The sequence below is a fragment of the Phoxinus phoxinus genome, assembly GCF_949152265.1.
Source record: "Phoxinus phoxinus genome assembly, chromosome: 5".
Taxonomy (NCBI): domain Eukaryota; kingdom Metazoa; phylum Chordata; class Actinopteri; order Cypriniformes; family Leuciscidae; genus Phoxinus; species Phoxinus phoxinus.
In genome coordinates, this window is record NC_136880.1 from 18,261,372 (window position 1) to 18,289,043 (window position 27,672).

At 38.0% G+C, this 27,672-nt stretch overlaps 1 protein-coding gene across 1 annotated transcript; it reads right to left on the bottom strand.

The window, feature by feature from the left end:
• Positions 1–360: 360 nt before the first annotated feature.
• Positions 361–26,714, bottom strand: brinp3b (bone morphogenetic protein/retinoic acid inducible neural-specific 3b). Its single transcript, XM_079612504.1, has 8 exons — positions 26,116–26,714; positions 25,757–26,033; positions 17,828–18,018; positions 15,054–15,247; positions 4,833–4,938; positions 4,309–4,545; positions 2,567–2,789; positions 361–1,690 (listed from the first exon to the last, which is right to left on the bottom strand). Exons 2-8 carry the CDS (start codon positions 25,987–25,989, stop codon positions 574–576), a joined length of 2,301 nt encoding a protein of 766 aa, XP_079468630.1. The 5' UTR covers positions 25,990–26,033; positions 26,116–26,714; the 3' UTR covers positions 361–573.
• Positions 26,715–27,672: the final 958 nt, after the last annotated feature.

A 27,672-nucleotide genomic window follows, 5' to 3' on the forward strand; every position in this document is an offset into this window, starting at 1 on the left:
AGTCAGAATTACGAGACATAAAGTAGCAACTGCGTGTTATAATGTCAGAATATTGTGATGTATAATTCCTGACATTATAACTCACAATTTCTATATCACAAAATTTTGAGAGAGAAAAAAGTCAGAATTGTGAGATAAAAAGTCGCTTTTTTCTTCTTTTTCTATTCAGTGGCGGAAACAAGCTTCCATACCTTGTTGTGTTATTGAGGAGTTTCGTTAGATTGACTTCAAACTAAAAAGCGAATGGAAAGTTTTCTACTTTTTGTTAAATACATTCTTGAAATGTTCCATTGCAGAATTGGGATCCAGCCAACCCCAATCAGTGTGCTACAAAAACATAACAAAATGTTAGATTTTTTTAGGTCTTTTTGCCTATTTTATTTAATTAAAACATGGCAGAATTGATAAAATTGTGCAAAACTTTGTTTAATCTGAACTACCATTTGAACCAAAGACATCAAATATATACCATGTCTATGAACAGTAATGACTTCATATCAAACAGCAACAGTTAAATGAACTTCTCAGCGAGTAAAGCAAAACATCAATGGCAAAAATAAATTGGTTTGCTTTCTAACTACAAAGTTTCGCAGCTTCGTACTCTTTGTAGAACGGCTGTTTGGCACTAAAAGTCTGCAGTGTGGTGAGTATTCTCTGTACCTCGGAGCTGGACAGTTTGAGCCTGTGTCGGAGTAGGCAGGAGAACAGATCTAATGGCAGTGGTCCAGGAGGAGACAGTCTATTGACCCGGTATCGGATCTCCATTAGCTGCAGCAGGGCAGAGTCTTGAGATCCCTGAGTGTACGGATAGTCCAACTGTAGGATCAGGTCCTGGATGGCCTCGGGGTCAAAGTGCATACTGTAACCAAACAGCTGCATGCTGTTGATCTTCATGTATCCAAAGTTCTGGGAGGAATCCATAGCTTCCAGAGGCTCGAAGTAGACCGTATCGTTCCCCTGAGAGGACTCGGCCCGAATGCGGCTCCTCAGGTAAAAATGAACGGTCTCAAAAAAGCTCTTCCACCGGTTGCCTAAAGTCAAGGTCCAATTGAAGCAATCCAAAGGAATGTCCAGCTTGGTTTTCTCCCAGTCCGGGTAGCTGTTTTGATTGATGGGCATAGTCCAGCTTTCTGAATGGCTACCGCCAAAAGGGTTGACGTAGACGGACAGCGCAGGCTCTAAGGTGGAGTTCTTGGTCATGCAGATCTGCAGCGAGATGCCCAGGAGCATATGGACACGGTTGGATTTGAACTTGTTGCTCTTCAGCGTAAGCAGCATCCTCTTTCTCCAAGACGGGTCGAACCAAACGTTGAGGCGCACGTCGTTGCTGACGAAGATCGCATGTGTGGTGATGCGGCCGTCCCGGTGTTGCAGTAGGTAGCGTAGCTCCAGGTCTTGTAGGTCCGTCTCAAAGCCCAGGTAGTGGTCTGTGGGGTTGGGGACGGCGTATTTACAAACTCCATGACTGAGAACGTAACCTGGGTTGCAGCTGGAGCAGCGTGTGCGGTTGTCCACGGAGCAGGAAGCGCAGCGGTTGCCATCACCCACTTCGCATGGGACGACACCCTGGCACGAGGGGTTCTCGTACGGACAGGCACAAGTCCGTAATTCCTCTGTGTAAAATCCCAGTTGGTTATTCTCACTGCAGTACAGGATGGACAGGGTGAACTGTAGCCAGTAGCCCAAGGGCCTGGGAAAACCAACAGTGAACAAAACAAAAAAATGTGAGTAAACTATTTTATAGCTTGTAATGTATGCAAATAATTGCAAAGATCATAAGGCAATGATTCGCAACAAACGGTGACTGCCAATAGACAGTTTTGTTTAGCAACAGCACTAATTGGTTTCTAACCTTCAGCTCTGCTAATATCTGCCTTTTGAAAGCACTGGTAGGACAAAAGTAATCCATTAGTGCAGCAGTAGCCTCAGAGGCTGTAGTGGGTGGTTAAACAATAGATTAGTCATTAGTCTTTTACACTCGCTTGGAGATCGGGCTTGGCTAAACAATTGCGCTTTCAAATCAAAACCCAGTAGTGTAATACCCATTCAAAGTGTTTTCACAATCCCAGAGGTAAATTCAATTGCTCAGAGGTTACCCTTTCAAAGCTCGATAGACTTGATCGAGATTTTACTTGTTTAATTTATGTATCTTCAACACATTACATAAAAAAAACACAGAAAAGAAACCATTGTTCGTTTTAAAACTTTCCGATGCACATGGACCCCAAATATTGATGTACTCACTCCCATTTTTGGGGGTGAATTATCCCTTAAAGCAAAAGTCTCCATTGGTTGTCCTTTTCATTACTGTCTAGGAGAAACAACTGAGATAGCGAAGGGATCTTATTTGTGATTCCCTATGGGATGGGATAGAAAAACATCCAATTTCAGCTAAAACTATATAAATCTGGAACTTCTTCAGTTTAATGATGCACACAAATTCCGAATTCCTTATAGACTAAAACTTTGCAGCTTTTCATGTAGCTTCATTTGCATAGCATGCATAATTATACAACAAAAAAATTAGGATTCGTGGGTATAATGTGTGCCTATAAATACATTTTACCTCTCCCTTAGAGACACTATTTTGGGCTGAATGCGGCATCTCTTGCTGAGACTGAAGAGCTTGTTAGCAGTTCGCCGGGTCTTGGAGAGCAGGAGGCTAACGCGGCTTTCTAGCTGCCTGTAGCGTTGCTGTAGAGCGCTGTCTGTCCTCCACAATTGCTGCATTCTTGATGAATTTAGTGCGCTCTGTGTTGGTAATTTACCCATGAAGCTCTGGAACTCATCTGATGAAAATGGAAATGTGAATTAAGGCGAGACACTACAGGTGGATAGGGTAACATTTTAAAATAATAGATATCACCATGAAACTTGCTCAGTTGATTACTTACACAAGTATATAGAAAAAATGTATTACAAGTTTTTGAAATGTATGTGTTTAATTATGCAAATTGGCCATTATCTCATTAAATATGTGCAATTTTGCATATATTTTCGGTAGATAGATCTGAACATTGATAAAGCCAGGTGCAAAATTCGTTTTTCATTTTGTTTACACACAAGATTAAAAAAATAAGAATAAATCAGAGGGATTTCAGGATATATGCTTTCATTAGGCTACCTAAGAAATCAAAATATACTGTCCATAGCCTTAATATATAGATTTTCACATGACAATAAAATGTCACATAAATCAGGCCAGGAATGATTTATTAACATTCCCTCTGAAAATATCTTCAGAATACTGCTAAGCGTATAACTGGAAAGTTTGGTGTACATCAGTGCTACATAAGCTGAGGTGTTTGTACTGGAGAATGACAAAAACTAATTTTGAGAAAACGGCATTAAAAGATTTGTAATGTAAAAATTCATACTTTTTTTTAGCAGAAACAACTATTTACAGACACAATATCTTATCAAATCATTAGCAACAACAATACAAACCACCTAAATCCCATTAAAACGTATAACACAGCATTTATGGCCTTGAACTGAACAGAACCCCAGTCAAAAACACACATCTAAATGTCAGAGCGCGTCACGTGATGCATCTGAACGAATCACGTTTTCAGAAATTGACATCAGCCAATGAGATTTCTATATCATTCTCCAAAGTTTGCGGCATAGACTCCAAGAGTTAAAATACGTCCAAGAGTTTTTTATTACCGTACTATAAAACATTTATTTTTATTTTTATAATGTAATAGTGTTCGTCTGGTTGCTATAGGTCGGTTGTTTTTCAGTATTCATTTATGTTTAATATTTTGTCATGTTTTATATATTTCTAAAATATAATTTTGATATTTCTAAAAATGCAAAGTAGCTTTTACATTTTATTTCAGTTCGAGTTTTAGTAGTAATATTACTAAATTATTATTTATAATAATAATATATTACTATTGTAGTTTTTCAGTTTTCATTCAAGTTTAATATTTAGTAATTTTGTAGTTTTTAATATTTCTAAAATATATTCTTTATATTTTATAAAAAGCTTTTACATTTTTATTTTAAATACTAAAGTACAATACTAAAGTAATATTACTAATGATTAATTATCTGTAATAGTTTAATAGCTTTGGTTGATAATAACAACACCGGTATCAGGTAATACGTGGGATAATGTACAGTCAGCCGGTCAGTATTCCTTAATAATAATAAAAAACTACAGAAGAGAATTTTTGGTGAAGTCCCCAAGGAAGGGAGTCTGGCTGGTTAAGCAGTCTTGCGGCCTAATGGAGACGCCAGCACTTCATGCATGTGTATGGAGGGGACAAAAAAAGCTCCACAGAGAAAATGTTATGGCACCTGAGTCTTGAAAATCCTGGTTCTCCTGTCTCCAGGCCTCCCTCATGCGCTCCAGGTAGCTTTCCTGGGAGCGGATATCAGCCTCGGGGCAGTTACACTGGGGAAACTCCTTGCTGCATTGGCACCAGCAGTCGTTGTCTTTGCACACAAACTGGCCTTCAGCATTGCAGCCTATGTAGCCTAAGGCAGCCTGAACAAAGCTGCTACTTAAATAACCAGGCAGAATAGCCTGAAGTCCTAGAAGGAGAAATACAGAAGTGTGAGGTCGACCACACATGCCTTGGCTTTTCCATGTCTCGTCAGTTGCTAAATCCTTTAATCTAATTAGCAAGCACAGTCAACTATCAACATTCAAGTTTTGTGTATAATTAGCAGGCTAATTAGACAACGGCGGCATCGACGCTTTGATCATGTTGCTACCATGGCTCATCACACAAGCACAACCTCGGGAAAACACTTTAGAATGAACAGCAGAACGAGGGGAAGTGTTTTATGAGGAAGTGTGGGATTGTGTATCTCCCTACCTTGCAATTGAACTTTGTTCTCCTGGCTGTGAACCAGAACGGAGCTGACAGAGTCGAGGTTGTCATAGTTACTGCAGCCCAAAGGGCCGGTCCTGGTCTCGGTTACCTAGAGAGAGAAGCAATTATTGGCTTTGTCTAATAAATTGATTGAGGCGGCTGGTGAATATCAAATACACCTGACAAGTGGGTGAGTGATTTTCAATGTTACCATCTCAACAATAAACACTATTTACACTATTTGGCCGATGGACTTCCATAAAAAAAAAACTCCACTAGAGTTTTCCCTCATAAGAAGCTATTTTAACTTCATATATATATATATCCGTGCGATATTCCCCCAGTATCAGCATTGGAACCGTTTCTCCGTTTGTATCACTCCGCTTGCAACATTTCTCACAGAGAGTATCACGGTGGACGAGCAAACCACCCTAATCTTACAAATACAGTTATTGTGTCACAGAATGTAGTTTTAAGAGTTTTTTTAGGTGAGAATGTAGCTATTTAGATCTCAAATATCTTGCATGTAAACATAGCGCATATTTGACCATTCTGGGTATATCAAGCGGGCAATCTTTGGTCTTATTAATCTATGATGTCTCCTTTTTCCAGAGCAAATGGATTTGGCCAAGGGCAAAGTTAAGTTTCATAACTTTATATTTAACTGAAATCCTGTACTAGCTGCTTTTTTACTTTTGACTGAACTGTTTATTTCCCTATTGTCACACAAATGTCTTTTACTTTTGTTTAAATATTATTTTTCAATAAATCATATTTTATATAAATAACATGCCGTATTTGGCGTTGAGAGAGTGATTTCGACTTCAGTGAAAGTTAGCTACGTTATTGCACCATTAGATGGCTGTCAAGAGCAAAGACTTTTACAGTCTATTGAATGGGGCTTAAGGTTGTAAACAATAAGACGCAAGCAAGCTACTAATGCATTGACTAGAGCAGTAATGTAAAATCCTCTGAACTGAAAAGGACAAAGACATCGCTTTCCTCAACTGGACATTCGAACTGATTTTGTGACTATGAATATAAGATGGACCTGAAGAATATCAGCTAGATGCAGGTTAATGGTCTCTCTCGCTCTCGCTCTCTCTCTTTCTCTGCTATATTTGGTCACACTTTAGATTAGGGTGCAATTCTCTATACCTAACTATTAACTATGACTTATTTATAGTTTGTAAGGTAGTTGTTAAGTTTAGGTGTTGGGTAGGATTAGGGATGTAGAATATGGTCATGCAGAATAAGGCATTAATATGTGCTATAATAAAATATTGTGTTCTAATAAACAGCCAATATCCTAGTAATATTAATGCTAAAAGAGTGAATAGTGAGAATTGGACCTTAAAGTTTTACTAAAGTGTGTGTGTGTGTGTGTGTGTGTGTGTGTGTGTGTGTGTGTGTGTGTGTGTGTGTGTGTGTGTGTGTGTGTGTGTGTGTGTGTGTGTGTGTGTGTGTGTGTGGTTATAAAAAGATTTATATTGCAAATTAAATTAATGCTGTTCTTTTGATCTTTTTAATCATCAAACAATCCTGAAAAACTGTTTCCACAGTTTTTTTTTAAAATCAGCACGACTGTTTTCAGCATTGATAATAAATGTTTCTTGAGCAGCAAATCAGCATATTAGAATTATTTATGAAGGATCATGTGACACTGAAGGGAAGACTGAATTTTTTTTGAATATATTACTTTTTTTTCTTCTTTTTTTTTTACAATATTTAATATTTTATATCTGAGCATAAATTTTATTAATTTTTAATTCATTGTTTTCAACTCAGATGTAAAAAAAAAAAAAAACTATTTCCAGTTTATCCATGACTAGTTCTCATTCACTTCGCTCTCTCTATTTTCTGTTTTTAAATATTATTTAAATCATTATATTTTAAAAGTTTAGTAATAAAAAAACAGCACTTTTTATACTTGCAAAAGCAACGGCAACCATGTAGTTCTGCTTCTGTTTGTGTAATGATGCAAGAGTTGGTTGCATCTGGTCCTAATTTATCATGAAACTAATTAGGTTAACATCACTGTATTTAATTAACATTTTTATTATCTTTGCGCAGCCCAGAGAGCACTGTTTGTCTCTTCATTCTGCGGTGGCATAAAACTATAGATTTTATTCAGCAAAATAATGTAAAAGCTGAGCTAGATCATCATTTATGGAAAAAAAAAAAGCTATAAAAAGTATTCAAACGGCATGAAGTCAAGGGCAAGAATCAGCGGAGTGTGAGAGAAACAGAGAGCGAAAAATCACAACTTCATTACACCCACAGCAGGCTCTTACGCTTCTGCAGGGGGATTCATTACATCCCAAAAATTCTCTCTGAGGTCCGAGCCAGCTCATTGTCCCTGCAAAGGCCAAACACACAATAGGCCTGTTGTTGCACTCTGCATGTAATTGTACATCAAACAAATAAATGAGAAATATCGTATTCTGGACGTGGCAAAATGACAAAAATATAATGTTGGTTGAATACGGAGGAAGGGAAGATTTACTTGCCTGTTCTTCATGCAAAGCTATTTAATGGCTTCGCAATATAGGGTGAATTTTATTATTATTTCGTGTGGGGGGATTATGTGGCATTTTACAACCTGACCTAACTATGCTCATATAAAAAAAGCTAATAAAAAGGTAAAATTATCTGATATTTAAGGTCATATGATGCTATTTTAGTCTATAGTCCATTAGACTGTATTCAGTCTGTCTGAAACCTGCTGATTTCTACAAAGCCCCTCCTTCTGAAAAGCTCAGAGTGCTCTGATTGGCCAGCTGACCCGGCGCGTTGTGATTGGCCACACCTCCAGCGTGTGTCAGAAATGTGAAAGCACCTTAGCATAATCACAAGTTTCAGCTTCCAAGGCGTTAAGCAAATGTAAACACACAGTTAGTGATGTCAGCGGTTTTACCTTATCAGTTCGAGCCCGATCCTGGAAATGCGGATGATTAAGCCGATTGATCGGAAGCAAGTTTTTCACACTGTTTCACAGTGGTAATTAGTCTTTGTAAATAGCCTGTGTTGTACTCTCCCAGGTTCAGGAAACTGTAAACGTGTGGGTTGTACTGCTGCAGGAACAGCTTTAGAAATACATCTTAACGTCGGATTCCTAATTTCATCCATTTTTGAAAGGCCAAATCAAGACACACAGCATATCTGTGACATGAAGCCTCGTCTTCTTTCTTTGCGTATGCCTTTGGGCGAGCATTTTGCTAATATTTTACATTGTGACGTTTGAGAAAGACTTCGAGATTGATTTTGTGGGACACTACTTTGTAACTTTGCAGATCTTATACTGTACATGCATAAACATTACACACTAAAGGGAAAGGAAAAAATTAAAAAGCATCACATGACACCTTTAACTCTTTCCCCGCCAGTGTTTTTTGTTGTTGTTGTTGCCAGTCACTCGTACATTTCATTTGTACAGAGAGTCTGGCCGCTCTCCATTGACAAGCGTTAACTTCCTTGTAGGCGGGTACTCTGTTAAAGTTTAAAACTATTGGATCTGCCCAGAGTCACTCTGGATCTGCCATAACCAATCGCTAACGTTTGGTTATGACGTATGTCATGCGCCTGAACCGGCCGTAAGCACGTATCCGAATGATCAGAGGATTGTGTTTAGAATAAGATGTCTGTCAACGAGAGCTGCAGGTTTTGTTCTTCGAATTTAAGAATTCATGGAACAATTACAAATTCTAAATGTATATTTGACACTAAGGACAGTGATAATGTATTCAGTCAACTGTCAAAGCTGGGTCTAATCATTAACAATACGCTGCTGCGCTCGGTTCGGATCTGCCGCAAATGCTGTATAGTGATCGCTCGCATCTTTCTCCGCTGCTATTACTGAACTACAACTCAAACTAACGCACGACATCAACATCATCGTTCTCAGCCACTCCCTCTGTTCGCTGATTGGACCGGTGAAATTTTGATTTCAGAAAACCAAAGAATATCCCAGACCTAGTACTGAAGGAAAATGAAAATTGAGTGGAAGTACGTAGGAGGGCGGAGCCAGGCTAAGTCACCGCCAGCATTTCTGATCACTTTCACAAAAGTTTCATGGCCCCCAGAATTTTTTGTTGTATGAATATCTGAACATGCAATATATCAAAATAAAGAAAAAAGCATTTTAAACAAAAACAAAAAAAGTTTTATTCTAGCTTAATTAATTCTTATTTTTATCAACACTTGAATGTTTCATTAAAAAAGCAACATTTTGAGCAAAAAGCTGCAAAAATTGTGTTTTTGTCAAAGACTATATCCAGATTCGATTCATACCGATGATCAAAACACAGATGGAGTCCATCAACACCCCCAACACTTGTAGCTTAAAACTTATCCTATAGCTCGTTAGCCAAAGAGGGACATACCTGGAAATTCAAGCTTCGCCTTTCGCGTTTTTACACTCAGTGGCACCGTGACGAATGCGAGGGGGAGATTACTCGCGACTGCCAGCAGATTTGAAATAATACGGCCACCGTAGGAGTTAAAATGCCCTCAGGATGGGAGGGGCTAGAACGTATTCAGTTGGTAGCCATATACAGTTTCACCGCTAGATGGGAGAAAATCCTACACAGTGTAGCTTTAAGTGATTGAAAGGCTATAATCAGTAATATGTGTTCCACAAATAACTTTTTATTGGAATGTTTCAATTTGCGTTTACACAAATTACTTTATTTGAATGTTTCCTTGATATACTTTAAAGTTGTTAGAAATGCATAGTGCCATCATTGCATGCTAATGTATGGAACCGATGAAGCGTTTTTTTTTTTTTTTTTTTTTTTTTTACTGGTTAATTAAAACAAACTGACCGAAAGCACATGTTCACGGATTTGATCAGGAGATTCTGTACTCTTTCAGAAGATGTGTCATAGCGCCCCCTACCTTATAACAGTGAAAACCCGGAAAGCCGGAAATTTTGGAAAGTGGGGAAAGAGTCATTGGCTCATTGTCATGATATCATTGCCAGTTTTAGATTTTTGTCTGTGTAATGGAGAAGTCACTGCATTCATGGCATTTTAATACATTTTTGAATAAATTCATAAATTACATTATTATTATTATTGTTAAACATTTTTGAGGGAACTGTTTCTTTCAAATGGACTGCATTTTATATATATATATATATTGGGAAATCAATGCTAAAACAAATCTTTCCTGGTGAACTTAAAGACACGTTGGCAGTGAAAATGGATGTCCGTTAATCTAAATGGTGTCCCGTGATCACGTTTAATTTAGGAGCCAGAAAGCATCATGTGAAAGTTAATGTTGTTTGGCCTTCTTTCTTCCGTTTTATTGAAGGGTAAAACAACTGTGAATAATGCGACTGTGTTTAAAGCCTCTTTCCAAACACTCTGGATTTACAGCTTTGATTAATACAAAGCCAGAACGCGTATTTCACCCCTACTTTCATTGTCTGTGCTAATATTAAAAAACGAATTCAAACAGCGAGAAATCACCACCTCATAAGTGAATCAATAACCTTAATGAATAACATATAGCATTAAAAAAAACTATTATTGCTAACAGACAGATCATTATTCTTCTGAACACACTTAACTCCATTAATTAGTGTTAAGACAGACGATTGTTCAAAGCACCAATGAGGTCAGTTACCGATGCCATCTGTGACTATACCGAAGACCCAGCCAAACTAATGAGGCCAATTGATTCAGCAGCGGTGCATCATAATCAAACCTCTAATTTATGCTCTCAAACACCTTTCGAATACCGTCCTCCCTCACCTGATCATCCATAAGAGAAACACTGAAGAATCATCCAACTAGCTCCATTTAACACCTCGGCTAACCTTATAATGCATCTTCCATACATCTGTTTTCGTGCCTCAGAGCTCACTTCATGCTAGATGCAACTAATGAGTTGAATTAGTCAATGCAGAAAGGAATCTAAATGGAAGAGCCAGGCTGATCCATCACCGTGATGCATGTTGTGACTAACACCGACAGGCGCTTTGTCCTCATTAATAGCAACTTAGCCCGGGATCCTCTTAGCAAACGGGCTCAGACCCCAAAACAGTTTGCCTGACTGAGATTGCAAATGACTGAATGTGGCAGGACAGAGTTGGAAATGGCCTTTGAATTGAAAACTGCTGCATTGGATTAAGTCGCTGCTTTACTGATGACTGCTTGAGACTTTTTTTCAAAGGAAACCTTGGGTCATTCATATCTGAAGAACTTCGGTGGTTTAAGCACGGATTTATATTTAAAGGCTGTACTTGGCACGGGCACTTTAAACAAAGCCTGCGCAAATGAGATCAGTGTGGAGTCTATCACGAACGCCGCAGGCGCAAGGTTACGCTGCTGATAACTGCGTATTGAATAATGAACTCACCTCCGAGGCAGTAATAATTGTATGCAAGAGGAAGACGTTTGCTCGTATGTATCGCCTGCGGTTGTATGCATGAATCCAACATAAGTTCACGTTGAACATCGTTCCAGGTTCTCCTGCGTTGGTACCAGTGAGTTGCAAAGATAAGGCTTCCAAACTAGAGACTTTTGCACGATACGAGTCTATCTTCTCTGAATACTGTAGTACTGTTTAGTAGAGATGAGAATCATAAGGAATCAGTTCTAGTTAAGATTCCTTCATTGTTCCATTAATGATTCTTTTTGTAATGACTTTTTAGCAGTTACTGGAAATGGAAAGTAGCTAAAGCCTGCTCAAAAAGGCATTACATTTCACTAGATGATGACGTAAGCGCCAATTGCCGGCACTTTACATTTGTTTTCTCTCCTAATCTGTGCTCACATACTGTATTTTAATATAATATATAGCTGAATGTCCAATAAAGATGTTCTCATTTACATATTTTCTCAGATAATGGAACGAGTATGATACAGTGACTGTCGCTTTCTTGAAAAAGGATTGTGAAAAGTTTGCTAAATTGGTAACTGCTTTTTATAAGCGGCAATTGGACTTGTGTAATGTGTATCATTACGAAATGTGTATCAAATGTATGCTGTATGTTTTTGATTCACTTTAAAGAACCAAAATGTAAGATTCATTTATTTGAGAAAAGGACTATGGTTGTGTGGTATGTTTTTGATTCATTAAAAATAACCAATTCAAAAGAGTCATTGGTTCCTAAATCAGACTTTACTGGTTTTACTGAGTTTTCATTCAGGAAAGAGACAGTCAGTGATATAAAAAAAAAAAAAATTGAACTGATTCAGAATAAGGTTCCCCAGGTGTGGCCATTTGCTCCACAGCAGCACTTCAATTCAATGGCCACAGCTGGCACAGCATCCTAAGGTTTAAAGAGACTGAAATACAGTGTAGAGAAAAACAGCAGACAGCAATCATGTGGCTTCTTTTTCACTGATAGATAGGCCATTTAAAACATGCTAGAAATACAGAACAATTCATGACATTGATTGTATATCATTGATACAACGCTACTGGGTTGGTTTAGCATGAGGGAAAACAAATCCCTGTTAACACAGTTATCCATTGAGATTTCCAAATCAGTGGCCAATCAAGGAAAGTAAGGCACGCCTGAATGTTGTTCAGTGGATTTCCTTTTTAATTGCTCCCTTGCTGACTTGGATAATGAGTAATGAATAAACTATCCATTTTAATAGTACACGGTATTAAGATAAAATGGTCTGTTGATTCAAGTAAAACCTCAAAGACTAACGTTTGGACAAGTATGGCTTAATGAACAAGGACATTTTGCGAAATAATACTCTTTCTTTTGCTTACAATAGAGTCCATAAAACTAAACTACAACATAGAGAAACTTATTACCAAAAGACTTGAGTCCTGCGACATGGGATTAAGTAAGACGTTAACATGTCTGGTCCCAAATCCCCTATAAGAGTTAAGGGACCCTACAAGAAGAAGAAGAAGACGACATTTATTTGAGGCTCCCGTTTTTGGTGGTGGTGGTGGGAGGGGGGGGTGGGGGAGGGGGGGGGGTGTTATAAGTCCAAAATTGGTTCTGCTAGAAAGGTCTAAATGTCCCGGTGCGGCACATGCAGTTTTGTGAGGCTATTACAAAATGGGACTGACACTGCAGGTTCTCTTCTTCACAATAAAAATGAAGTTACGTCTTTAATTATTGACTGTGCTGATCAGGCAAGTTTTTAACATACAACAGTGTGTAACTCATAATTAATTACTGTCATTTAATTACTTTTCCTTTGAAAAGGTAAAGTAAGGAATTACTCTTAATTTTTCTGTAATTTAATTGCAGTTACTTCTGATGTAAGTGCATTAAATACTGTATAGACTATAGAACAATTCTATATAAAACAATAGTGGATTTAATGCCAAAATGTTATGTCTAATGTTAAAGCATAAATATTTAATGTAACCTTCTCCCTTATTAATATTTTGGTCAGTTCAAGAATAATTTACACAATTTTATATTATTTATGCGAAAGAATTAAAAGAGTGGTTTCATGTCTATCCTTGTATTGTTCAACTGGTCGAGGTTGATGGGATTTAGGAAGTAATTAGTAACAAGTAATGCAATACTTAGAGAGAGTAATTAGTACAGAAATCTAATTACTCTTTTAAACATGTAATTAGTAGCTAGTAATTAATTAAATTTTAGAGTAACTTACCCCACTCTGATAACATACTAGCAGGACGATTAGGTTTAACGTTTAGGTTTAATCAACGCTGCCAAAAAGGCAAGTCCACAAGTAACTTGATGTCAAGTTAATCAATTAGTAAAAACACGAATTAAAATGAAGCCAAATCAAACCTGGTTCCATTTATACATTTTAGTTGATTTCAAAATGGTAATTTAATATGTAATGGGGATTTTAACCCAGAACGAATTTCAACCTATGGCCCTATAAAACACATATTCCTCATGATCAGCAAGAAACATTGTAAAAAAATTTAATAAAAAATAGTATGTAAGTTCATCGATATTTTATTATTTAATAAGCAGGATTGTGTGTGTGTGTGTTGGATACGCTAGTAAGGCTGGGCGATATAGCTATTTTTTGATATTTTCCAAAATGTAAACAATAATAAGTGCATTTGCTCTCAAACACATTTAAAATGTCTTTTTTTTTTTTTTTTTTTGTGGTCCCTTTAACACATTCTGTTAAATATATATATAATAAAGTTGCACCTACAGTACATGTCTAATAACTTTCATTAGAGTGTCAGTAGAGTATTAGTAGACTGGTAGGGTTGGAATAAATTGACATGTACTTGGAAAGTTATTTATAGTCAGTTGAATGTCTGTTGGAGGACCATCACAATAAAGAGTTAGCAGATCTTAGACAGTAATAAGAGTTAGTTGTCATGTAGTTGCAAAGTTGTAAAGGTTGCACATAGTTGCAAACTTTCTCACCTACCTTGTTTGGTCCGGATTTTCTGACTTTTCAGTTTGATCCGAATCAAAATTACAGGTGTGAAACCAAACAGACGAAATTTGGTCAGACAAAAAGAGATAGTCTCGGTCCGGATCAAACTGAACAAAGGTTTGGTTCGTTTCTAGTGTGAAAGCATTTTCTGTATGGTTCGGACTTTCAGACCATTTACAGGAAGTTCCGGTTCGCACAACGAGGACGTTCATTTGGCGAATTTGAACTAACCTCGAGTATAGTTGGTGCTGCAGGTAGTAATTGCGTAATAATAACATCATAGTGGCAACGATATGCGTCTGTTCATTCATTCTTGTCAAAGTTACCCGCCGAATTGACAAGTCGCTGACGTCAGATGCACGTCCGTTTACAAACTAATCAATGTCAAGATGCAGCCCACATAGATGATGGCAACAGGATGCAAGTGTGTCATGTAAAGTTATTTAGTACGCTCGCATAATTGCAATGTGAAACCAAACCAAAACTTACCGAATGTATAAAATGTCTCAAAACATGAACTTTGGTTCAGACCTTGGTGTGGACTTTCAGGTGTGAAAAAAAGTCAACAGAATGTTCAAAAGGGACCATCAAAATAAAGTGTTTCCATTGTGTTCAAATAGTGAATGGGTTATAACAGAAAGTGAGCAAAGTGTGTTTGAAAACAGGCGCCTATTGAAAAAGGAGAGTGCAATTGGCGTACTGTCTTTATAAAGATTATTGTGATATACAATCAGCAAAGATATCCTAATAATATCGCTAATGTATATGTATCTCCCCGGCCCTACATTGAAGCATAATTGATTTTTGCCTTTATTAGCCCTGATCGACTCGGTTCAAACCCGGGTCGGTTCCATGGGGGTCGTACCTTAATAGCGGTGGAGGCGATCTGGAGGTGATGGAGCTTCCGGAGCGTGCTGTCTCTGTCGATGAAATAGGATGCAGCCAGTTGGTGGAGGGCTTCGAGGGTCACCGAACCAGCTGTAGCGTTGGAGGCACCGCCATTCTGCTGACCTCTGCTAAGCTTGCTTTTGTCCACGAAAATGGTCAAGGACTCCTCGCCTGATCAAAAGCCAGACAGAAATGATCATCTCAGCTGGAGAAGCTAATCAACCCTAATCATCTACAGCATGAGCTCGGCTCGCCTCGGCCCGTCGGGGGCCCGCAAAGCCGTGGAGCTCTTCCCCATCTGATGCGTCAGCTCTCATTACACGCATGGTACAGATGAGAGTATCCTTCATCTCTGAGAGGGATCCAATGAAAATCAATTGACTCAGCTGGTGGGTTTGTTTGGAGAGAATAAACGCCTAAGAAAAAAAATGCTGGAGTCAAAAGGTGTCCCGTGGAGCATTAGCCAGACCTTCAATGGATCCCCACTTTCAGCCTCAGTCATGGTATAAAAGAGGTTTATTTATGGAGCGAGATATTGACGAATGAGAATGTCTCTTTTGAAGAGGTGTGTACTGTAAACAATCTCTCGGTAGGCAAGGTATGAAAGACTATGCAGAACCAAAAGACTACTACTCTGCAGTATATCTACAATTGAAGATGAGTTTGAAGAGGGATGAACACCAGCTAAACAAACAGGGATGTACCTTTCCACACTCTTCATCTTGCCTCTGGAATCTGACAAGGCAGTGATACATTTTACTTTGGCAATAATGTACCGTTGTACCTCAGAACATAAAACATAATAAAAAAAGAAAAGAAGGAAGGTGCTAGTTATATGGGGAACCGATTAGACTGGGAAAAGTGGGAAATACTCCACCAGCACTTTTTGACTTTTTGAGGTCAAGTTACTCAAGAGCATCTCAACATACCGGTACGCCAAGGGCAGTGGTGGACAGTAACAAAAGTATTTTCACTTCTTTACTGTACTACTTAAGTATATGCACTTTACCAGAGTATTTTTATTCTGAGGAACTTTTACTTCAATACATTCCAAAGAATAAATCATACTTTTCTTGCAGATCAATATGATGTATATACTCTACATATTATGTATCTGCATCCACTAATCTTACTTACTGACTAATGTTGGCTACTTGACAATTCATAATAATTCATGATGTCAGGCCCAGCAACCCCACCGGTATTTTTAGCAGTAGGATTATAGAAAATATGTATTATATAAAATTATGAAATATCGATCAGTAATTTTTACTTATAATACTTAAGTACATTAAAAATCTAATGCTTTTGTACTTTTACTCAAGTAAAAGTACTTGGTACTTTCACTGGAGTAATATTTTATGCTGGTACTCAATTTGTGTACTTCGTCCACCACTGGTCAAGGGTAATTTTGTTGTTGTTGTCTAATCTATGGTTCCATGCATACCTGGCATTAATATGCATTTTCTGTGATTTAATCACAATCAGCAGACTTATCCATATCCACATCCACATCCAAAAGCCAGATGAAAGACAGATTGTGAATGGATCATTGTGGACGCATTTGGAGATCTTCTGGGATGGATTAATTTACTGAAAATGAAGGTGTAAACGCAAATGCATTTTCATTATCCTCATGCAGAGATGAAAGTAGCATGTGATGAGGTCATCATACATCTTTCACATTCAAGCACTGAGATCTTGCTCTCACTTAATTTAATCAACAATTTCCAACTATTTATTCAATTATTTCACCGAATTACACCTGTAATCTCTTTTTTCTTCACCTCAAACCCCTAACATCAAACCTACTGAGAGATTTTGCAAAAAAAGAAAAAGGGTTACACTGTCAATGTGTTAAAACCTTGGTAGACAAGTCTAAAATTTATGAAAAAGATACAGTAAGAAACATTGTATTGCCAGGTGTAAAAGGAGCATTTATGGTTATTATAGATGTAACTTCTATTACATTGCAATAACATGTATTGTGTTGCCTATTTCAGAATGGCTGAATTATCTATAACCCTAAAACATTTACTAAATAGCTATTTGGGTAACTAATAGCCTTTGTCAGAAGTTCTCAACCTTTTTGACTCAAAGGCCTTCATATGTACAACCCAATATTCAAAGGCCACCCATTTTACAACAATATTAACTATAATTACAAATATTAAATATATTATTGACAGAAACTGGGGGAGTCAATATAGGTAAATTTATAGTTTACATCTTGTTTATATGTTTTTTTTAGCATTTTAAATTAGACTGTTTTAATATGATAAAAATCATATTTTTATTTCAATTATTCTACGTCATCCTGCCCCTTGTGGGCCCCGGTCCACCTTGTTGAAAACCACTGGCCTAGGTGACATCAGCCAAAAACCAAAGTCATTTCAGAGGCAGAGAAATTATTTAGCAAAATTACAAGGTTTAAAAGACAAGTATTTTTCTTAGGAATAGCATGCACTGATGAATCAAGACCGGAATTGTGCTTTAATAATAATAAAAAAATATTTAAAAATTTTTTTTTAGTTAATTGTCTGACCCATTACATTCATTAAATTCAGGAACTTGAGTTATGAGTGTCACATTCATTAGACAACACTAACCCCAGTGTTCAATAATGCATATGTCATGTCCACCTCTACTGAGACTATATAAAGATGACCTTGCAAACTCGAGCACAAGACAGGAATGAAAATCTATTTCGCAGAGATAATAACTAGCTAACACATAATAGAGTTTTCTTACCTCCCAGAGTGGCAGAGAGCAGGAAATGAGTCCCGTATTTCTTAATGATGGTGTCAGTGATTTTCTGCAGGCTTGGCCTTCTCCCCAGAAGTCTGATGTTATGGATGAAGTCGGGGTCAAAGGGCACGGCCACCCCGTTGCCTTCTTGTCTCTCCGCAGCAAGGCTGTTGACCTTCCATCGGCCAAACTCCCTGTGAGTTCATAATCATTCACGTGAGATGTCGTATGAGCCGACATCGTGGCGCAAGCAATCTGCAATCCCTCACATTAGTCATTACAGTCACATTCATGTCACCCTCTCACATGTTCGGCTTAATCTGGCTCTCCTCCACATCTGTTTGTTTGCTCTATTTCTATCCCGTAAAGCTCTTTTGGGCTCAACAGTGAAGCCATGACGGTAGGTGGTATTTCATTGTTTAGGGCTTGAAGAGCCTCTGTGGGGAGCCAGGTGCACAATCTGAACACATTTTTACAAAGCACTGAGGATGTAATCCCTTAAGATCCTCCTTTAAATTCTGTTTGGTGCCTCTGCATTTCGAATTGTGCATATTAGTACCTTGAACAACCCTTCTTGTTGTTCAAGGTAAAGCTGTACTTGTTCAACTGCTCTAACCGAATACCGAGGCGGCACAGTGTGTTATAATGTTGGTTAATTTCCTTTCGGAACCATTATCTGATTACGCCCTCACACGGGATGACAGCCATCGCTTCCTCGACTAAAGGATGTCAACTATACTGTACACCCACTAAACTATGAAATAGGTGTTGGCTGGAGAACCGAATCTACTTTCTTTCCATTTAAATAAGCTGGCATCTATTATTACGCAGGAAGAGAGCTCTGTTTTCAAAGTTTAGTCATCTAATATTCTGTTCTAATCCGGTCGGACAGAATTTGTAGCGTTCCCTGAAGCTAACATTCAGATGGTAGATCTTCAAACAAAGCATCCCACTCGTGTCTCCCTAAAAGCTTTAGCAAAGATTGAGAGAGATTGTTCAACTTTTCTCTTTTTCTTTGGAAATATTTCTTAACTTTCTTTGTGTGTGGAAATGACACACCCATTTAAAGCATCACATTCCAACTTTGTGACATTTGATCTGTAAGAGACGCAGTAACGAATTTCACAGAGAGTGTGTTCCCTTTCAAAAGCTACTCTCAATGCTACACGTGTTCACAACCCGTCAAACAAAGATGTTTTCCAAAAGCGCTTTCCCGCAGAATCACGTTCCCCCTTTTTTAGGGAACAAGGTTTTTCAGTCAAGTAACTCGCCACTTTTTTGCCTCATGGGAACATATCATAATGTTTACATGCAGTTTAATATAATTATGCAAGGGGTCAAGTTTTGTTAGCATTTAGATAAATGGCATTCAAACTAGGGACATTTTATATTGTAAAGGCATTTACATGTAGACTTAAAGGATAATTCCGGTATTTAACACCTTGAGTCTATTGTAGTTTGTTTTGGATGAACAAGAGTGGTGGACAACATTTTTTTGACAACGGTTCCTCTCTCGAGTTTTTGACTATATAACAATTGGCCATGGACCCATTTAACATTGGAGTCAATGGGCATGTCCGAAAATGTCATTAAAACAACCTTTAACATTAGTTTTCAAAATTGTGCAACTCACCGAGTGATTAATGATGTTAGTTGATGTTCCAGAAACAAAAAGTGTTGCGAAATACAGTTTCTGTCGTGTTTTATTCGTCATTTTGTAAAATCCCATTGAATTCTGTTGAAGGACTGAGTGCTTGTTAATATAAATGCGGAAGTGCTCGGGAGTGTGCCAACGCTTCAGATTCAAATATTGAGCGGAAGTTACACGGTTGTGAAGTGTCTGAAAAAATAGTTCCACTATAGCAAAATAAACGAATTGGAATCATATATTGCGACGATATATTGTTTATAATCATCAACGAACACCACTAACCACTCGGTGAGTTTAACAGTTTTGTAAACGAACATTATTGGCTGTTTTAATGACATTTTCGGACATGCCCATTGACTCCAATGTTAAATGGGTCCACGGCCAATTATTTTATAGTCAAAAACTCGAGAGAGGAACCATTGTCAAAAAATGTTGTCCACCACTCTTGTTCATCCAAAACAAACTACAATATAGACTCAAGGTGTTAAATACCGGAATTATCCTTTAATTTATACTTGACAAAACATCAAGCAATTCAGCATGAGCCAAAAGGGTTTAATAGTTTTAAGAAATAACTTTTTGTATAAACTTGTTGCCTATGCAATTTTGACTGGTTGTACAAATAGGCAAAGTTGGAATGTGAATGTATGCAAATATATATATAAGTTTGTTTGTTTTGCACATTCACATTCCAACTTTGACTTTTAAATCAGAAGGTATAATATCATGAGCAGCATTGAGCAAGGATGCATTGATCAGACTTGACACTAAAAACATGTTACAAAAGATTTATATTTCCTATAAATGGTGTTCTTTTGAACTTTGTTCATCAATGAATTATGAAAACACAACGTTGGCCTCCACAAAACTATTAAGCAGTTTTCAACATTGATAATAATCCATCATATCAGAATGATTTCTAAAGGATCATGTGAGTAATGATGCTGAAAATTCAGCTTTGCATCACAGGAATAAATTACATTTGAAAATATATTCGAATACGAAACAGTTATTTTACATTGTAATAATATTTCATAATATTCCTGTTTGTACTGTATTTTTGATCAGATATACATTCTTGCAGAGCATAAGAGACCTTACTGACCCCAAACTTTTGAACAGTATATCAATCTGAGTCTTTTCATGCATCACATACTGTATTGTAAAAGATCATTTAATATCAGAGTGTCAAATAACAGCAAATTGGATTTGTATCCAGTAAGTTTTGCCTCGTGGGAATATATCTCATGATTTATATACAAATGAAGTCACTGTTATCCAAGCAGTGAACAAATTGCATAGCAAGCAAAACACCATGCCTCTTCTTCTCAGGTTCCGCCAGACCACACCATTAGATCAATATTTATTATTTTCTCTGGTCCTATTTCCCGCACTTCCTATCTCCATTACAAGGTTATTAGTCTCCACGCCGGAGAAAACAGTGGAGGTTCCCCAAGCTGGGTTGAAGAAATCTCTCTTTGGAGATTAGCAATTAAACCGCGGCCCTCTGCACTAGTGACAGAGTTTAAAACTCATGGGAACCAATCCAATCACTCACATGAAGGGCCCTATCCAGAGAACAATCATGAAGGGAATGGAGGACGTCATTATCACCAATCAGCCCGACGACGGATGGTGTGAGTATCAGATGAGGTGCCTGATGAGCACTTGCGTTGAGCACCTAAGCCACTGAAACCAGAGAGGGCAAAGCGCTCATTTACTGGAGAGCTCTCTGAGAGCCTGTGCAGACCTGAGGGCAACATGTAATCAAAAGCCACAAGCTATTTTGTAATCAGAAGCAGAAACCAGTGGTGCAAATGAAGATGAGATCAAAAGGAAAATGATGCTAATAATAATCTGGAGTTCTGCTAGAAGGCTTCCTGAAAGCTGCGGAGGTGTTTATGCATTATTACTTATTGTTTGGAGACGGTATTTATTCGTGGTTTCGGAGCGCTATGCTGAGTTTATGGCACTTGACTCTTTTTTTTTTTCTCTTCCAGCTGGGAATGTTATATGATTTGTTTGGTTATGTCTGAATTTAGTATAAGCTAATATCTGAGCCCATGAGAACAAATCAGCAAACATTATGAATGGTGTCACGCAACCACTCGACAAACTGGCAAGCGCTTTCTCGATCAGGCAAGCTCAATTCTGATTGGTTGCACGGCTTTACAGAGTTTCCAGAAGTCATGCTCGCAAGGTACAGGGTTTCTGAAAGTAGCACTTTTGAGAATGAACGTATCACTGCATTTATCAGAGTTTGCGAGGCTATGACATCGAATCTTTTGAAAAATACTCTTGTTTGAGGCACTTACACAAGCAAATAAAATCGCTGAGCAGACTTTGTACATTCCATGTTATTAACTGTGTTATATCTGTTAAATAATGATCATGTATAGAATTTATATATGATTGCAAAGTCTACAGTACACACTTTTCTGATAAACCTTCCTCTGAACAACTTGTGAAAAAGGTGATTTGTGGTCGGTTGATTTACATGTCAGTCAGACAGTTAAGTGGGCAGTTTTTGGCCAGAATATCCTGCGTGTTTGGTGTGGGGGGAGAGCAAATCCCAGTTACTTAACCATGAATTAATCATATAAATCGTATTTTTAGAACGAAAGCACTCAATTGAAAATGCATATGTACAGATTTCATCAACAGAACACACTTTCATAAGGAAACAGACACTTTTATCCTGCAGTAAAATGTCACTCTGTTACTTTAAAAGGTTCCAATTAAATGAATGACAATCATGTAATTTACTAGGCAACACTTGTTGCCATTTGTTAACATTAGTTACTGCATTAGCTAACATGAACAAACAATGATAAATTCATTTTAGACGTTATTTAAAAAAATTACAAATATAAACATTTTTAAAATCAAATCCAAAGTTGTGTCTGTTATTATTATTTAACGTACATGAACTAACAATGAGCAGTTGTGTTTTTACCAACTAACGTTAAAAAAATGAATAAAATATAACAAATGTATTGCTCACAAATTATTATTTTTTTATCTCTGAGCTGTGGTTTGTCAAAAACCACAATGTCAAAAATCACCATAAAAGTATTAGCAACGTAGTCCATTCTATTTGTGCCATTTGTTCTGAAGTTATATAACAGCTTTGTTCAAGGAACAGACAGTCATTGTGATGAATTGAATCAATTAAACTGATGATTTCCCCTTCTGGCATAACACTCAAATGTCCCCAGATTTAAAGTGCCCCTATTATGCTATTTTAAAAGTTCCTGATGTTGTTTTACAGGTCTCTTGCAATAGGTTTACAAGCCCCCAATGTCCCAAAAAACACTTTCGTTTTCTCATGATATACATTGCAGCATCACCTCTTTTCTCACAGTGTCTGAAACGATTCAATAAAGGATTTGGTTTTTCTAAACCCTTATTTCTGAGAGACTTCTCTGCTCTGATTGGTCAGATGGCCCAGTCTGTTGTGATTGGTCTTTTAACACGGACAGAAGGATGGATTTTTATTGTCTTGCTATATGTGTCATTTTCTTTAAATTTACCGTCAAAAAGTGACAAAAAAACCCATTTTAAAACAGTTACCGTGCATTCACACCGCCGCTCTGCCAACGACGCCGTAGAAAGGTTCGTGGACGCTCTGACGTAGATCGAATGCTTGGTCTTTTTTTAAACTTTATTTTAAGGGGCCGCAAAGCAAACAAGCATGTCGATCGTTATTTTTAGCAGAAAATTGATCTATGGAAAGAACTTAACAATTATAGTGACATGTTTGCTAACTAAATAAACCAATTAAAAGCCATTTGTGTGGTGTGGCTTTTGTGTTCATGGTTAAGTGCTATTCTAATTTGCATTCCCGCTGAAAAACAAGCGTTCTAGCGTGAAAATCTTGCCTATAAATAGTGTTACGCGCCTTCTTATCAAATTCAAATGATCAATCTCTCCTCTATTTTCCTTGGGAACTAATGTGGTCGGAACCAAAGTTTACAGGACTTGGTTCCCTGGAATCCTCTCAAACGGAGCACTTCTACATTCCGGTTGGTTGCCGCTGAACCACGTCATAGCTCATTACCATAAAGTTGACCTGACTTCAACTTATCTTCGCCGCCCTCGCCAGTGCTCGCCGGCGGCGGTGTGAACGCACGGTAAGGTGAGAAAAAAATCCTTTGGAGGGATCCAACCACTAAAATGTTGTGTGCCTCCTCTATTTTAAAAACCACTAGCCACCACTGCTTGATACACAGTGATACAAACAGTAATGCTGGTGTCGGTTTTACTGTATCAATTCAAGCCTCAGTCCTCATCATTTGGAAGCATATGAAAAAGTTGATTTGCTTTCACAGCGCAGAAAACAGCGTCTTCTCGACATGTCGACGACATGAACCAAACCCTTCCAGGCCTCAGCAACAACTAGTTTTTGAAGTAGGGTCAAAACAGATGTTCACCGACAGCCAATGAAGACGTATAGTGTGAAATAATTATTTAATTTTCCATAACTAACATTTATTTTTCTTGCAGGCTTAACATTTGAGAACAAAATGTACCAACACTTTAGCCAAAGTTGAAATAATGGAAACATAGGGACATGGCTAGACAGCTATCTAAACATAATAACCCCATGACATTGAGTAATCAAAGAACTAATAATAACCCCAATGATTTGGGTAGAACTAAATTTCCTTTGCCGGTAACAGAGAATGGAGGGGTTTGCTGAATTTGCACATATGAAGAATCAATCATATTAGACAAAAATGATGTGATGAGCTTTGCAATGTACCTATCATGTATAAACTGTTGTATTCTTTTTGCTGGTGGGATTCTCTGTGATTGATACAGTGTGATTAAAGCCGATTCAAAGGCATCGGTTGGAGTCTGATTATTGCTGCGCAGCAGGCTAGACACTAGAGATTTTACTTCTATTCTCAAGTAATAATGTTTAGTGGAGCACTAGAGACCTTATTCCCAATTGATAGTGTTCGAAAGGGACGAGACGTCGACTCGAACAGGCATCGAAGTACGCCTAGTAGAGTATTTATAGATGTCCGAGGCACCTGGAATAACTTAAGTCAGGTGCGTAGGGTAATTTCTATGGCCACAATGGCCTTATACATAACCTACGTAGGTTTGAGTAGGAAGTAAGAATGGAATTACTGATGACTCGTTTCAGGCCGTTCAGAATCTGTTCTTTCCTTTGGGAGAAAATAACCCATTTATCGTGCACTTTCATCTTTAAAACTTCTACATGCACAAACTTTATTACACAATACATGGAAGGTAGTCTGATTGGTTGAACGTGTGTGTCGCGCGCGTTCTTAATGGCACGTCGAAGCCGTTGTGACCCGAAATGTGACAATGAGCGCTTATATACCAGGATAAACGAAATGCTGGATTTTCAAAAGTATGTGAAGTTTGAGGCTCCATTGTTGCAGTAAACAATTGCACAACAACCTTGGATGAATAATTGATTAAATGCATGCCGGTCTGTTATCGAAGGGATATCGACTTTAGATTTTTACGCCTCTAAACATGGCAGAACAAAATGAACTGTAATTGGTTGAATTACATGTCAGAAAAACATCCTCTTGGGCGGTCCTTGACCAATGAAAGCTGCTATGTAGTGCAGTCCTTCTATCATACGTCTGAAGGTCTGGCTACGTCAGACTATATGAATGGTGATATCTGAAAAAGCACAAATGAGGGGCACTTTAAAATTCAAAAGGAAGTGTAGGACAAAGTTGACGTCAGTCAGTGACATCAAATTCATTGGCTCACGCTTGTCTTGTGACCCCTTGTGACATGCCAATGTCTTTTTGAATGATTGACTGGTTATATGGATGGGATGATTATCAATGAAATAAACAACAACTTACATGTTGCCCTGTTCCTCACACAAAGTTATTGTATGCATTCACATCACTTGGATTTTGACTGGCAAATAAGAAATGTAGCTACAAACCAACTAAAAACCAACTATCCTCAATGTTAATTGATTATTTATATAGCTGAATATGAATATACGACGATGAACAAATCTTTTTTAGTGAACAGAATCAAAAGATTCGAGTCAGCAGTGTTTACATGTAGCCTCGAGTTTACGGCGAATCAGTCATGCTGATATTCAGGCTACATAAGCACTCCGGGTTAAATAGACACTAAAATGGGTTTAAAGGGCAAACTTTACGAGGTTAGAATCTGACCCTGGCTTCATACACTTCGGCGACAGTTCACTTAACCAAAGGAGAGTTACCTCAGAATTCATTCTTTCACATTACTGTATTTCAGAGTTGTCGTACCTGTATATTTTGTATCTGGTTGTGAATCCGTGGTGGTATCGCTCGGTGAACTCAATGAATTCCTGAGAGCGGTGGAAAGGACCTTTAGCGGACAGCAGCCACCCGAGCGGCTCCACGGAGCCCACATACACAGCCAGAGAGACGAGCACACAAGCCCAGCGGAGACAGATCACCATCCCCTCCCATAAGAGCATCAGGTCAGGCGGTCTAGGACCAACACTCCGAGCCCACATCCTTCAGCCATACATGCTTCCTCCTCTCAAATCCCCTTTGTGTCCTGCAACTCAGAATAGATGTTTTCAAACCGCGCTCTCAAGTTAACATCACCATCACACAGATTTCGGAAAGAGGGGCACTACCTGACATGAGTTACACTTCGGGTATCCGAGACACTGAACAACACTTGGAAATCCTCCGAGCAACTGTTCGGAATGGAAAACAATCCTTTCGGAAAAGGGTCTAAATGATCTCGATCAATTGTTTTCTCATATCAGTTGAAAGCAGGTGCGCGTGCCTTCACAAAATCCCCGCTCGCGCGCAATGGAAGAAGTTGACGCACGTCTGACAGAGGTGGATAAAGAGAGAAAATGCTCAACTGAAACCGCTTTTCGCAGGAATAAAAAGTGAAATGTCTTTAGATCCCTCTGTTCTCTCGGGGGTAGCAGGTTGGATGTTCTCTCTCTCTCGGGTCAGCTGTTAAATGGGATGGAGCATGAATGCTGGTTTCCCCACGAGTGCGTCTCCTGCCTTAACACTTTCACACTGAGCAATACATATAAAGCATAACTCTTGTGCCCCCACCCTTGTTCTACTCGTCTCTCCCTGCATGCCCCTCCTTCTGCGCATTCATTTCTTTTTTTGTTGTTGTTGGAGAATGCGCCCTGAAAAAAAGTACATTGATGTGATTATATTTTCTCCAAGTTACAGAACTTAAAAAGGTAAGTCACTTGCTTTGGCCAATGTTGCTTATTGTGTCAGGTGTTACATAGTAGGGGAGCGCGGGGCACAACCTAACGCGGGGCTAAATGTAACACGGACCTTTTACGTAGTTACTCAGGGTCACGCGGGTTGTGTTTACGCTCTTTTTCTCTCGCTGCCAGAAGACGGTCTCCCGTGGATTTGTGAAAAGTTTTGGTAATATTTTGTGAAGATACGGGACAAAGAGTGTTTTGACACCATCTAAGTATTTTTTTTCATCATACATATTTTTCTGTTTCTGAGTTGTGTGTGTACGTCACCAAATCTAACTTTATATTGCCTTAATCACTGTCTTGTTGGCTAAAACATGGCACCATTTTGAAACATGTCAGCAACTCCTAGCAACTGTTAGCTAGGTTTAAAATATTTTTTACACAGCGGGGTTAGTTGTAACACAGTGTTACAACTAAGCTGCCAAGTGTTCACAATATTGTAGGCTATGGGATTTGTTTACTATATTGATCACTTGTTTATTTATTAAAAATATTGCCTGTTTTCATGTAATAAACACTTTAAAATGTGATTTTAAGCTTGTTTTTATTATTATTACTGTTACTATTAATAAGAATAATAATTTTGCATGCAAAACTGTTCAGCCCTTTTACTATATCTCTATCCATGATATTGATCCATAATAGAAGGATGATTGGATGAGGGATGGATGTATGGATATCTATTTATACAGATGTACAAACAATATCAAACTATACAGATAAAATAGTACTGAATTATGTGTGTTACACATAAGTGTTACAACTAACCCCTCTGTCTGTTACAACTAACCCCGCATATGGGGTAAGTTGTAACATTTGCACTTCTGTCACTTCCAGTGCAACTGTACGAAAATGGAAGGTCCTAGAAAAAAACTTTAAGTGTTCATTTGTAGCAGAGATGTGTATGTTTCTTGTGTAAAAGAAAAATTAATCTAACCTAATTAT

What these genes read in the sequence shown, in the direction of transcription:
- brinp3b (XM_079612504.1), bottom strand. Translation starts at nt 25,989, where the DNA reads ATGTGGGCTCGGAGTGTTGGTCCTAGACCGCCTGACCTGATGCTCTTA. An exon ending in GCTCTCTGCCACTCTGGGAG is followed by an intron (nt 15,248 to 17,827) that starts GTAAGAAAACTC and finishes GCTTTTGATCAG; the next exon opens with GCGAGGAGTCCTTGACCATT. An exon ending in GAACAAAGTTCAATTGCAAG is followed by an intron (nt 4,546 to 4,832) that starts GTAGGGAGATAC and finishes TTCTCCTTCTAG; the next exon opens with GACTTCAGGCTATTCTGCCT.